This window comes from Trachurus japonicus, chromosome 9 (genome assembly GCF_045865225.1).
Source record: "Trachurus japonicus isolate A0001 chromosome 9, Traja_1.0".
Lineage (NCBI taxonomy): Eukaryota > Metazoa > Chordata > Actinopteri > Carangiformes > Carangidae > Trachurus > Trachurus japonicus.
The window spans coordinates 11722310-11736581 of NC_140915.1; the positions used below are offsets into that span (position 1 = coordinate 11722310).

General features: G+C 40.9%; 1 protein-coding gene across 1 annotated transcript in view; it reads left to right on the forward strand.

The window, feature by feature from the left end:
* LOC146981006 (phospholipid-transporting ATPase ID-like) overlaps positions 1 to 7343 on the forward strand; it is a 42818-nt gene extending 35475 nt beyond the window's left edge. The window contains exons 23-28 of the mRNA XM_085785918.1: positions 810 to 1033; positions 1580 to 1663; positions 2327 to 2572; positions 2680 to 2818; positions 4829 to 4959; positions 5923 to 7343. Coding sequence (XP_085642044.1) covers positions 810 to 1033; positions 1580 to 1663; positions 2327 to 2572; positions 2680 to 2818; positions 4829 to 4959; positions 5923 to 6249 — 1151 coding nt within the window. The 3' untranslated portion in view covers positions 6250 to 7343. The remainder of the gene's footprint in view (positions 1 to 809; positions 1034 to 1579; positions 1664 to 2326; positions 2573 to 2679; positions 2819 to 4828; positions 4960 to 5922) is intronic.
* The last annotated feature ends 6929 nt before the right edge of the window (positions 7344 to 14272 follow it).

A 14272-nucleotide genomic window follows, 5' to 3' on the forward strand; every position in this document is an offset into this window, starting at 1 on the left:
GTGTAGTGCCTGTGGAGCAAATGCAGAATTCCTTTTTGTTATGAGGCAAGCCGGCCCGGCACTTAGCCCCACCTCCTGAACGGCAAGCTATGTAAAGAGGATGAGGATGTTTATCTGATACGCTGCACCACCGACCCCATCTAGTGACCGAACAAAGTATTGGAATTTGCAATAGTGCTACTTTAAAAGAGATGCCACTGTGATCTCCTCTGTAGCTTTAGTTTCCATTAAAAAAGTCTTTGGTAAAGTGACAAGAGCTGAAACAATGAGCCAGTTATAGATTAGTCATTTGTCAATAGGGTAACTGATATTTATTTTGATCTTAATCTTTTTTTCAAATATTTGCTTTTCAGAGTCCTTTTTTCCATGTTGTAAACTGTTTTTCTTGTCTGTATACAACATCTGTCTGCTCATCCTGGTTGAGGGATCCCTCCTCTGTTGCTCAGCCTGAGGTTTCTCCTGTGTTTTCCCTGTTTAAAGGGTTTTCTTGGGAGTTTTCTTCAGTGGATGTGAGGGTATAAGGGCAGAGGAAGTTGTTATGATGCTGTGCAAAACCCTTTGAGACAAACTCTTTGTAAAAATGGGCTACACAAATAACATTGCCTCGCCTTGTCTGGCCTTATAATATCAGGATTTGTTCTTTTTATCTGATCTTAGCAGCAGAAACACAGCTCTGAATAAAGGCTAATGTTGCAGAGTGTGTGCTGCTGATGTGTTAGCTGTAACAATATCAACACAGTGAGGATCTGGTGAGGTGGTCGGGTATCAGAGACAACAAAAGACTGACTCCGATGTCTCTGTCCACCCAGCGGCTCACATCGGCGTGGGGATCTCGGGCCAGGAGGGCATGCAGGCTGTGCTGTCCAGCGACTTCTCCTTCGCCCAGTTCCGCTTCCTGCAGCACCTCCTGCTGGTGCACGGCCGCTGGTCCTACCTGCGCATGTGCAAGTTCCTGCGCTACTTCTTCTACAAGAACTTCACCTTCACCTTCGTGCACTTCTGGTACGCCTTCTTCTGCGGCTTCTCTGCACAGGTGAGCCACTGAAGAGGGTGTGGTGGGGCTATTTAGGATATGTGGAAAAGACTTTTTGAGAAACGCTACTTGCATATCTTTTCCTTTATTTATTTATTTATTTATTAAGTACATACAGTAACAGCAAATATGACAATGGGCCTTCAAAACAAAATTAGAGAAGGACACACAACTCAAAGAGCATGATTTAATAAATGAAAAATGTTAATGAATACTAAAAAGGTTAAAATAGATTGCGTCCTTAATGTGTGTTCCTGTTTAATGTGTATGGGTGGGTGATGTAATGTATGTATTTATGTATCTTGAGGTTGTGTGTTGCGTACGGGGGGTGAAAACAAGTTTCCTTATAAAGGACAAATAAAGCTGAATCTGAATGAGAAGCACACAAAATAAACAGAGCAGCAAAAAAACAAGCAAAACAAAACAAAAAATAAACAGAGCAGCAGTTCAGGTGATGATAGTGGAAATGATCAACTTTTCATGAATAAATGATGGATTAACAGTTATTAATACTTTATCCTCTGTTCTTTTGACTTTGCTTTTCAGACGGTGTACGACGAGTGGTTCATAACACTTTACAATCTGGTTTACACAGCTTTACCTGTGCTGGGAATGAGTCTCTTTGACCAGGTAACTAATATACTGTATATAACACAACACTTTTTACACTGGAAATCAGAGCGTATGAGGGTGATGAAAGTGCTTTTTAAACATGGGGAACAAGTGCAGGGAACAAAGCAAAGTCACCACATGCAGGTAAAGAAGAGTAAAAAGTAAAGTTAGCTGCTTTGAAGGAGCGTCTGTAAATCAGTGGCTGTGTGCTTTTTAAACTTTATTCTGAGGTTGCAGCTCACCCTTTCTTTCTCTAAGCTCAGTGTAGCTGTCGTGTGTCTGGTTTAAAATGAGAAGAGGTTTGTCTGCCATGTTTAAAGTGCTCTCAAAGATGCCACAGCACAGAAACTAGTGTTTTTACCTGGACGTTAACACAATTTCTGATCAGAGCCAGAGCCATAAAACACATGTCTTCTGCAGAGACGTTTGACCTAGGGGTGACTGCTGATTGTATCCACTTCTTTGACAAAAAAACCACTTTAAAGAGTGGTTCAAAAAGCTTGTGTGATGAATGTTAAGATTATAACACTTTAGTAAATTTGTTCCATTAACATTATCACCTTTTATAGATACATATTCAGAGTTCGGGGTGTTTTATTATAACATAAATCTGATGGTGTTTCAGGAAAAAAGAAAGAAAGAAACAGAAAGCTAATGCCTTTGTCTCCACCTGCTGGTCAGGATGTGAACTGCAAGTACAGTTTCCAGTATCCTCAGCTCTACGTGCCCGGCCAGCTGAACCTGTACTTCAGCAAGACGGCCTTCTTCAAGTGTGCCTTCCACAGCTGCTACAGCTCCCTGGTGCTCTTCTTCATCCCCTACGCTGCCATGCACGACACGGTGAGGGACGATGGCAAGGACATCGCCGACTACCAGTCCTTCGCCCTGCTGACCCAGACCTGTCTGCTGTTCGCCGTCAGCATCCAGGTACCAGAAACCGTTTCGTCTGTGTGATCCTGTCTCCTGTCATTCATGAGGTCTGGAATAAAAAGAGTTGTTTTCTCTCTCTTGTGTGTGTGTGTGTGTGTGTGTAGTTGGGGTTGGAGATGTCGTACTGGACGTCGGTCAACGCCTTCTTCGTCCTCGGCAGCCTGACCATGTACTTTGCTGTGACGTTCACCATGTACAGTAACGGCATGTTTCTCATGCTGCCGTCAGCGTTTCCTTTCATAGGTGAGTGAGCGGTGAATGTTCACTCTCGAACGTGAACTCACTTTCGAGAAATGATGGTTGCATTTGCATGTGGTGCGTTTGCACAAGCAAAATATCTGCGCCACAACTAACACAGGCAACAGAGACGGCTCTGATCAGTGGCGTGTTTGCACGAGGACAAGCAAACCCTTTTTTGGACAGTCTGATCCTCTGCCTCTTGAGCATATAATCACCTGCACTGAAACCACGCACTGGTGCATTTGAGAAGTTAATTTGGTAACAAGATTTGTTGTAAGTGAGGTTTGAAAAGGCTGACATTAAAGGGATAGTTCAACATTTTGGCAAATTAGCCAATTGTCATAATCCCTATAGTTTTAGGAATAGGTTCATTACCTTTAATTGCCGGTGCTTGTTGTTTTTAGATCAGCGGAGCAGAGACGTGAGCTGCTCAGAGCTACGTTGGCAAACGGTACAGGTTAGAGATGCGCGGATAGGCAATTATTTCATCCGCAACCGCATCACAAAAGTCGACATCCACCCGCCATCCACCCGAACCAACGTTTTTTCAAAACCACACCCGCCCGCCATCCGCCCGTTGTTGTAGGCCAATATCTAATATGGATGAGGGGGGTCTGGCCTTATGAGTTTCACTTCTACCGCGCGCTGCTGTCATGCAGAGCGCGCCTCTCTCTCTCACTCTCTCTCTCTCTATAACGGGAACAGAGCGCTATGCGGAGATGAACGGAACGAGCCAAAAGCCGAAAATCTATTCCTGACGTCCGCGGTCGATAGGTTTCATTCATCCACGTTTTGACAGACAACACAAACAGCCAGTGATAATGAGTTGCGCCGGACCGACAGCCATGTGGCTCAGCAGCCAGGTGACGCACAGCACAACAACACAGCGCAGCAACATGTGCAGGCTGCTGCAGCAGTGCACGTCAAAGGGACACCGCCGAAAATAAAATGAATATGATGCACGTAGTTTTGAAATTGTTTTTGCGCATGCTTTCATCCATAAAATGACCAAAACTGAACACTATAAGCGGGTTTCTTCATCACTATAACGAATTATTTAAACAGCATTTGTATAGAAATGATTCCGTCCCAAGCCTTTTGAGATCCATATAAAGCGTTTGATTAGGCTACTATAGCCTATCCGTGATCACTATAAGCTGTTTCCACTGTATTGTCATTTCCATGAAGAAAGTGTTGACTGTTGCCAATGCCCTCAGATCAGGAGTGCGTTCCTCACAAAATGAATAAGGTGTTGCCATCTCTCATGCACAGACATCAGTGGGCAATTACTGCAGTGCCTGATGAAAATTTGACTGTTTCAAAGAGTGCTGCTCGTTTTTCGTATGTGGGTAACAATATTTAACTATATGTATATATTTTTCCTAATTGGTTCAACCGCCACCCGCCCGAATCTAATTAAAATATATTTTTTCGTCATGTCACCCGCCCGACCCGCGGTTTATCCGCGGACTCCGCGGTTGTGTCCGCAAACCGCGCATCTCTAGTACAGGTACAAATACACAATCCAACAACTCCAAAAAGCTGTGACCTGCACATTCACCACGCTATGAAATAATCATGTATAATTATGTAACATTACGACACATGAAGCAAATACTCTGAACTACTTGCGAACTACAACTCTGTCTTGTAATGTTACATGTTTATTTCATAGTCTGGTGAATGTGCAGGTCACAACTTGTCCACCAGAGCGTTTTGGAGTTGTTGGATTGTGTATTTGATGAGTTTGATGAGGGACAGGGGACTATGTACCATTCACCTCCATTGTGTTCACTGAGCAGCTCACGTCTCTGCCCCACGGAAAACAACATGCACCGATAATTAAAGGTAATGAACCTACTGCTATGACTATAGGGATTATGGTGATAGGAGAATTTGCCAAAATGTTGAACTATCCCTTTAAGGACGGCATTGGAAGTGTCTTTACAGTTATTGTCCCTTTAAATCTTTGATCTTTGCGTCTGTATGTAATATTTGGTGTTTGTTGTGCAGGAACCGCCAGAAACTCTCTGAACCAGCCGAACGTCTGGCTGACCATCTTCCTCACCTCCACTCTGTGCATCCTCCCCGTGGTCACCTACCGCTTCCTGTTGATCCAGGTCTGCCCCACCATCAACGACAAGGTACGACTCCGGGATCTCCTTATTTGTGAGGTCCACTGCAAATAGATGTTCACAATAATTAATCAGAGGAAACGAAAACGCTCATTGTAACTCCAGACTTGCTTGAGCATCATCATCTTACCTTTTTTTTAGTATTGAAATAATCCAGCAACAGTTCTGATCAGAAACTGCTAATTACGAAAGCAAAATGTAAACAAATATGGACGAAAACAGTTCTCTGGATGCTTTATGCCTAATTATGTGACATGATTATCCTCTGTATAGACGTAACTAACACTATCAGGTTCATCTCTGCAATTACCTCCCCTTGCTTTATTTCTTGTCTGTAAAACATTGAACAATTATCTATTTTTTTGGTTTTGTTTTTTTTTCCTTATTTTACATATGTATAGATATAGATAGTTATATTTATATATGTATTAAAGGGATAGTTCAACATTTTGGCAAATTGGCTCATTGCCATAATCCCATATAGTCATAGCAGTAGGTTCGTTACCTTTATTTGTCGGTGCAAGCTATTTTTAGAACGGCGGAGTAGAGCTGCAAGCTGTTCAGAGCTACGCTACGGAGGCTAATGGGATTTCTTGGTTTCCCTCATCAAACTCATCAAATACACAATCCAGCAACTCCAAAACGCTCTGGTGGACAAGTTGTGACCTGCACATTCACCACGCTATGAGATAATAACAGAACGTTACCAGACAGAGTTGTTCTCGAGGTAAATGCAGAGACTGCTAGCGTAGCTCTGAGCAGCTTGCGGCTCTGCTCTGCCATTCTAAAAATAGCTTGCACCGACAATTAAAGGTAACAAACCTACTGCTAAGACTATAGAGATTATGGCAATGGGCCAATTTGCCAAAATGTTGAACTATCCCTTTAAGTGAAACCTGAATCTTGTATATTTTCACCTCTGGGATTCAAACTCCTTCCACTACACTTCTCACCATCTGTCCAAACTTCCAGGTGATGTTCAAGGTGAAACGGACCAAACCGGCGCCCTCGCCTCCGGCTCGACGCACCCGCATGCGCCGCACCAGCTCCCGCCGCTCGGGCTACGCCTTCTCGCACGCGCAGGGCTACGGGGACCTGGTGACGTCCGGCCGGTTCCTGCGGCGCCCGGCCGTGTCGCGGTCCTCGGCGCTCAACATGGGCCGCGCCACCACGGGCTTCAGTCCCATGGGCCGATCGGCCGGATACAGCCCGACGGGGCGGCCGCAGAACGTCAAGGCGGACGACGTGGTGGTGACGTCGCTGCAGATGTACAGGACGATCAAAGACTCCACGCTCTGACGGACAGACGGAGCGACGCGACACCCGGACCGCTGAGTCTCTGTCGGGTTCTCCAGAGCTTTTTTCCAAAACCCGTTATCTCATCCAACCTGTCGCCCAAGACGTGGCCTGAAAAGTACCTGACGTTTTATTTTGAAGGGTCATCAAAGGAAGCTGCGGTAAGAATCAGCAGCTGCCTCTGATCGGTGCAGAGAAGACTTAAGTTTTATCGTGAGTGCTCATGTCAAACATGGCTCATGAGGAGCAAACAGGTGAATGAAACGTCTCTGACACTAGAAACACAAACAGAGTGATTCATCTTCCAGCAGGAAAAAAAAAAAAAACACAGAAGGGAACGGAAACGTGTTCGTGTTTCATGAGAAGGAGAACGTGTCATCATGTTTACAGACTCCCAGACTCTTATTACAGTAACTCTGGGAGTCCAGATGCAGCAGCAGCAGCAGCAGCAGCGGCGGCTCAGCGGCTTTGAACAGACGAGACAACCTGCATTTGAATTTTTGTACCTTTTTTTATTTTCCAATCTGAGATGCTGTTTAAAGCAGTGAGCACTTTGGCAGATGGGAGATGTTTAAAAGATCATAAACGCTGTTACTCTCAGTAGTAGTGCAAAAAAAAAAAAGAAGGAAAGAAAAAAAAATCAATATTCAGCATCGTGGGACCATCCATCTTTTTTTTTAAACAGACATTATGGACTTTTATTTTTACATTATGTTTTATTTTCCTGAGACTCAAATGAAGCTGAGATTCAACAACTATGCAGACGATGATGTAACTCGTCTGTGTCACAGGTGTGACAGCGATATTTAAATAATAATCATCATCGGTGCCACTGAGTAACGAGACATACTTTATATCTGAAGGGATTATAAATCGTAAGTAATAGTTTTGTTATCGGTCAAACAAAATGTTATTGTGTAACAGAAGCAAGTTATTGTCGGATCATCAGGTTGTGAAAACTTACTGTCGAGAATGTGGTCTTCCCTTGTGCAACTTGTTCCTAATTTATCTTTTTAACCAGCTCTTCAAAGCTTTTTCATTGGTTGTTTGTGTCACAAATAAATCTCAAGAGAGGACTTCACAGATGATAAACATCCAAAAAATAATCTCAACAAAAAACACTTAAGACACTTAATAGAAAACCATTAAGTGTCTCGGCCTCTAAAAACTAAATGAAATGAAACAGTTCTTTAAACTGCACATCACCACAGAAGCTACAACACATAAAAATGAAATATAAAAGTATACAGGGTATTTTATATCTAAAAAAACTCGTCTGAAACAGGGTAGCGAGAGCCAAAAACTATAATAATACCTAAATAACTATATTTTTGTGTAATATGGGAGTATTATCCATCCATCTATCCATCCACACACACTGTGATCAGCTGAAACGCGTTCCTCCTGTGTCTGATCTGTAGATTTATTAACCAGTCGTTAGTTAACTGCTAAACGGTGTACTATAAAGTATTTCTTTCTTACAAAGTGGCACCAAATCTTCTGCAGGATGATTTTCTTAACCTGTAACCCGACTGTATCACACGTTGTGGACGTGTTGTGTTTCGTTCAGTACCTGCACCAGGATGTGCCTCAAACGCACCACGAGGTCTCTGTCTGTCGCCATCATCCAGCTGCTGTTTGAGGTTTTTTTTTTTTTGCACACCTGTGGAGGAACTAACCTGTTGTTCGCTGTAACATCAACCAACCAGCATCTACCTGTGTTTCAGAGGTGTTATCGTACTGTACACACACAAACACACACACACACACACACACATACACACTACCAGGGCCGTTGTATAGGGGAGAAAGGTGATGATAATTCTAGGGGCCCAGCGCCCAGTGGGGCCCATAAAAAAACCCCAGTAGTCTAATCTTTGTATGACTGATTTATTCTGCGTAAGACCCTGACTAATACTCATAGTACACTGTAAAAACTCAACATCTTTCCAAGAATATTTGTCTCATTTCTTGTCCAAATGTCTCATTTCTAGTCAAATCTAATCTCTTTCCACTTAAAATAAGACTCATTACCTAAAAATGTACTTGTTTTTAGATAATTTTCACTTAAATTCACAATAAATAGAAAAATCTGCCAGTGAAAGTACGTTTTTTGTGCTTGTAATAAGGAAGAAAAACTTGCTCCACTATCAGATTTTTTCTACTTATTCCAAGTGAAAATATGCTTGAAAGAAGTAAAAAGTGTCTAAAAACAAGCTGCTTTTAATATGATGTGTCTTATTTTAAGTATAATGAGATTTTTTTTGACTAGAAATTATTTTGACTAGAAATAAGACAAATATTCTTGCTAAGATACTTGAGTTTTTGCAGTGTACAGTAATGCTGCATTAGCATCAAAACAAAGAAGGCTAAATAAAAAACGATAATACATACTGTACATAGTCTGAGAAAAAAAAAGGAAAAGTTAGGGGGAGGAGCCCACTTTAGTATTCTTTAAGGGGGCCCAGAATTCCTAGCAACGGCCCTGCACACTACAGAGTCGACCGGACGGTGTCTACAAATCTGTCCACAGACACGTTAGGGTTCATGCTCGTCCACACGTCTTGATGATTCATACCTCATTTTAAAAATCAGTATATCACATATTTTATCACGTCGTGCTCTGCAGTTATTAGAAAATTCGCTTTTCACTACCGTTACTTTCTGCCTGACGATCAGCTGAGTCAGCGTTTCTAACCAAACTTGTAAAGACGCATACAGTAATATCGTCGCCGTTTTATTTGACTTTTATTATCTTAGCTTTGTATCGACTTGACCTGGAATGAAAGAAAACTCAGAAGGTGCCTTAATGTTAAAAGATGTTTCAGAAATAATAATAACCAGAATGTATGATGGGAAATAAGAATAACCATGGTTTTATGCAACACAGGAAACGTTGTGTTATTATGGTTTTATACAGTCAGGGTTTTTGTTTAAGTGATAGAAGCAGTAGCTCAACTTTACGACAGCATATTAGGGCCATAACAAGCTAGTAAGAAAAGATATTAAACGGATATAAACACATAAACAACAGTAAAACACAAAGTTCAATAAAAGATCTTCACAAAAGACAAATTCAGGCTAATAAATTGCTGTTTATTGCACATAAACAGTATATTGAGTCATTTTAAAGTGCAGTGTTCATTGTTGAATGTTCTCTGATGAGCAAATTGGTGTTTTTTTATTTGTTTGTTCCTGTTTTGTTTTTTTTTCAAGGAAGGAAACATGTCAACACTTGGACAGTGTTTTTGCATTATACTTGAAACTCAGCTCTTCAGTTGCAATAAATAAATACTTCATATTTTATGCCAGAGTCACCATGTAGATCATCATCATCATCATGGTGCCTGTGGCTCCTCCAGCCATGCAAAGTGTAAAGATGTGACATTGAAATTGAAATTTTTAAACTTTATAATGTCAAACAATATGCAAGATTTGTTGGCTTTAAATGTGAAAATCCTCGGTTTTAAACTTGGAAATTAATCTCTCCCTCTCTTACATCTCCATTTTATGTTGTTTTTTGAACCTACAATGACCCTAACATGCTGTCGTATAATGTATTATTTGGTGTGTGTGAAACTTTATAAAAGAGTCCAAATGAATTAGGTTCCTTAAATTGCACAGTGATAATGATATTTAATGGTGTCCATGTTTATGCAATTCATGGTTTCTAAAGTTCAGTTTAAACTGTTTAAACAGACACATTGACGTTATGAATATAATGAAGAAGTTTTAATGTCTGTTCCCACATTGTGATGAATGTACTAAACTCTGCTGGCAAACCAAAGATTTATTTTATTTTGAAGGTTTTTTGTGCGTCGCAGTCAAACTGCGTCTTATCAAACAGAATCTGATGCTGGAGTTCAGTGTGTGTGATGGAGCCGCTGTTCACCACTGATAACACATGTCATTGTTTTCTCCAAATGGAAATATCTCACTCAACCATTTCTGATCCACACATACACACACACACACACACACACACACACACGGCTCCACAGCTGAAGATAAATATGCAAATCACACAGCTCATGTATGTGGGTCACATGACCGTCGTTCGTGTTCATTAGTAAAACATGTTAAAATGTGCAAAAGAAAAAATGATCTCATCATACAGATCTGCAGAAACTAACCTTTATCTCCTGTTAATGCAGAAAAAAATGTCCAGTATTACTGTGGTACTTTTCAAAATAAAAGGCAGCCATGAAGACTTAAAGCAGATATCAGCTTCACGGCCGTTTCGGCTAATGCTGCGTTCAAGGCAGGCTTTTGAAACCGTAAGTTACAGCTTCAAGTCACAACTACGACTTGGTAGCGTTCCAGGTAACCCGTAGCTCGTGTTTTTACCGTCCTGTTGTCTGTGAAAGTTCCCTATAACGGCCACTCGTAACTTCCGACCCGTGAACTCGTACCAGATCGAACTGGTATGACTTCACAGGAAGGAAAAACACAAAGTACGAGTTTCCTTGAACGCACCATGAGTTAGCAGCCCCCGCCCTTGTCAGGCATCAATTGGTCCTCGTGCTACGTCACCACATTCACGCGCATCCCTTGGCTGCACACACAGCCCTTCATGCCGTTCTCTCCCCTCATTGGATAACACTTGTATCCCACAAGGAAAATTTTCTCCTCGGGTTACAGCAGAGCAGAGTGACGGAGAGACTCGTGTTTAGGCTGAAATACTTCATGTAAGTGATTGCTGACGGAAAATAGGACTATTTAGGACTTATATTAACAAAAACATTCCACTGATATCTGCTTTAATAACTGTCAATATCTATCAGTACTCCTCTCTTTATATCTCCTGCCCCCGATGACTGAAGCTGTAACTATTTCTCAAAAATGACTAAAAACATCTAATGATTTTTGACCTAATATCCATTTTGTATCATTTTGTACTTTAAAAATTTTATACTGCAATAAAAATAAAATAAAAATTGACAAACCTGTCTTGTCTCGTGATACTTTAAATCATTTCTTCCAGCTCCACTCAGGATCTCTGGAGCTCAGCCCGATGGACCCCCGACTCCCCCCAGACGGCTTCTTCCAAACTTCTCCATCTGTGCTGTTGGATATTTTTTTTGTTAATTTGTAAAAGAAGAAGAAACTTTATTTATATAGCACCTTTCACAGGTAGAAACCACAAAGTGCTTCACAATGTTAAAACAATGGCACAGAAACGGAACAAAACAAAAAACACACGAGAAAAGCATAGATACAAAGGAACATGGAACTGGGCAACATAAAACCCACAAATTAACCAAATGTTTGTTTAAATAAAAAAAGGCTTTAAGTGCTTTTTGAAGGTATCAACACAGTCCACACAACATAATGAAAGAGGTAAACCCTGTCAGTCACACAGATCCTGTTTTGTATAATACCGTTCATCACCAGCAGATGGTGTATTGCTCCTTCACACTACAACAGCAGCAGCAGCCAAACTACAAACACACACACACATATCTGATGTTTCCAATTAAGTATGTAAGACTGAAAGAATCTTATTGTGCTAAAACACCACAACTGTAGAAAACAAAGGTTCAAATGCAACATGTTAAAGCAAAGCTGATGCTCTGGAAATGAGCTTCACCTGTCACAACAGCACCTGACAGCACCGTCCTTCATCAGACTGAAATGTGCCAAATAAACTTCAAAATTGACATTATTGCAGCCTATTATACTATTTCTTTCATTTTCAAATTGTTAGAAAATTGCATTTTCATTTTCTTCTGTAACCCACGACAGAGTGTGGCCACATGCAAATGTAAATTCAATATGTTTTGCTTATTGCATTTGAATATGATCCACTGCAGGACGAGTTAGTCAAACAAGTTTTAAATTTTTCAGTCCAATATGGTCGTTGAACGCCTCCACACACAAGAATGTAAACATGAAAATGCAAAATTGGTCGACAGCAGTTTTTATTTTTACTGAAACAGCACCTCTGACGCTACTTTTTGCGATTGGACTGTCACCATCCAAACAGATGCAGGGCCAAAACCATATTTATGACTTACATTTCAAAATAAAAGCCTTGTGAATAATGAGAAATATGCCAATTTGGCTTTAAAACTCCAATATGGTATATTGTTTGTATGTAAAATGACATAATTGTGACACATTATTGTAATCCCCTGTTAATATGACATTGAGATAGATATTGTTGTCATGTGATACAGATATGTGGTGTCTGGTGCAGCAGCTGTTTCCAGTAAAACCTTCAGTTGAGAGAGTAAAGCAGGTTTTACAGTGTCGACGTCTGAGAGGGACCGGAGCAGATCAACGCTTCGCCTCCTTCACTGAGCACGTACAATACAAATCAAAGTCATAATGAGTCCCAGAGGGTCAAAGGTCAGCCGGGGGCCTCCTGCTCTAATTTGCAAAGTTTGTTTTTTGGTAAATCAACCAGGGTGTGACCTGTCTCTTTCCCAGTGCATGCTGGGATAGGCCCAAGCCACCCGTGGCGCTGGAGGGGATAATACGTTTTTAGATAATGTCCTAATGGATAAAAGGATGGATGGATGGATGGATGGATGGATGGATGGTTTCTCTCTGAATCATTTACTGTAACGCCTGAGGCAGCCATTCAAATTCAACATCATGATAGTGTCACTCATTCACTGAAGCAACAGGTTAAAACTGCAGTGACGTTGAATCATCCTTTACTGGTGAAAGGTGAAATGTGCAGATCATTTACCTAGGTAAAAAAAAGAAAAAGTAATTCAACTGTGTGAAAATATTTCAAGCCTTGCATTTTTTAACTTTTATGTCAATATAAAAATCCAAATGTTACACAAATCAAAAGGTAAAGGTGCTCTGACCTCTTTTGTATTGTCATGGGTTTATTATCCCTGATGCAATATGTTGATATGTGAGAAGAGTTTTTGTTGTAGCTGTTTTTAGGTGTTTTCTAACCACTCAATAAAAAATGTTTGTTTAATCGGCAAAAACCTAGAAGTCCAAAACTGAGCATTGAAAGAAATAGTAGAAAGAATATTAGACTAAAAAGGAGGATCTCTATTTTATACGATAGGGTATGACATGAAAGGATTTTAAGAAAGTATAGCATGATATTTTTATAGATTAAAGTTTGGTTAAAGATTTGGTTCTTTGTAAGAATAGAAAATTGGCTTGTCTCTTGGGTCTTGAGATTTTTTTCAAAACAAAACAAAACAAAACAAAAAACCCAGTTATAAAACACGTTTTAATTAGGAAACTGTGCCAGGGTTTCCTCTGTTTATCTGTGATTAAAATAAAAGTGAAAGCTTTGCTGCCCTCGTGCGACAGAAGCAGCTTCACCAATTCACTTGCACTGACGCTGCATTTACGGCGTGAAAAAAATCGGTAATTTCAAACTCTCATCGCGAAAGCACCGTTTTTTCCTGAACATCCCGGTTACCAAACAAATGGCTCAATTCAACATGACAACACAAAGCTTATATTTATGTGTATTTTTTTCTTCTCCTAATTATGAGCATCTGGTGTCAGTAGACCGTAAAAACGTGAACTCTACAAAACCGCAATCCGAACTCAGAGACCTGAATGGTCTAATTTCCCACAGACCGTGAAGGCGGCGCCGGCACCAGACTTGCCTTTTACATTGTTAACGCTCGTTTCTCCCGTTTTGTCTTCCGTGGTGAGCCAAACCTGGGTCACGCAGGCTCCCGCAAAACACGCATGAAATCTCGGCTACGTTTGAGAGAGCGGTAGGCAACAACTGTAAGATACTTCACTGCCTTTTTTTCCTCTTCTTTTTCTTTTCTTTTACCTCCTCCTCCACCACCACACACAATTTGTCTCAGTTGCTTCTTTTTTTTTTAATGTTGTTGTTGTTGGTAACATATCGCAGCAGCCGTTGACGTAGCTGACGTGACTGTTGAATATCCCAGGCTGCACGCGGAGATAAAACGGGGGTTTTAATTGAGGAAAAAGCTCAACGGTTTGGTGGTTAAATTCATCTTTTAAAGGGGTTGTGAGTGTGTTTTTTGTGTGTGTAGGGGCTTGAACTAAACACCTGTCCCCCGGA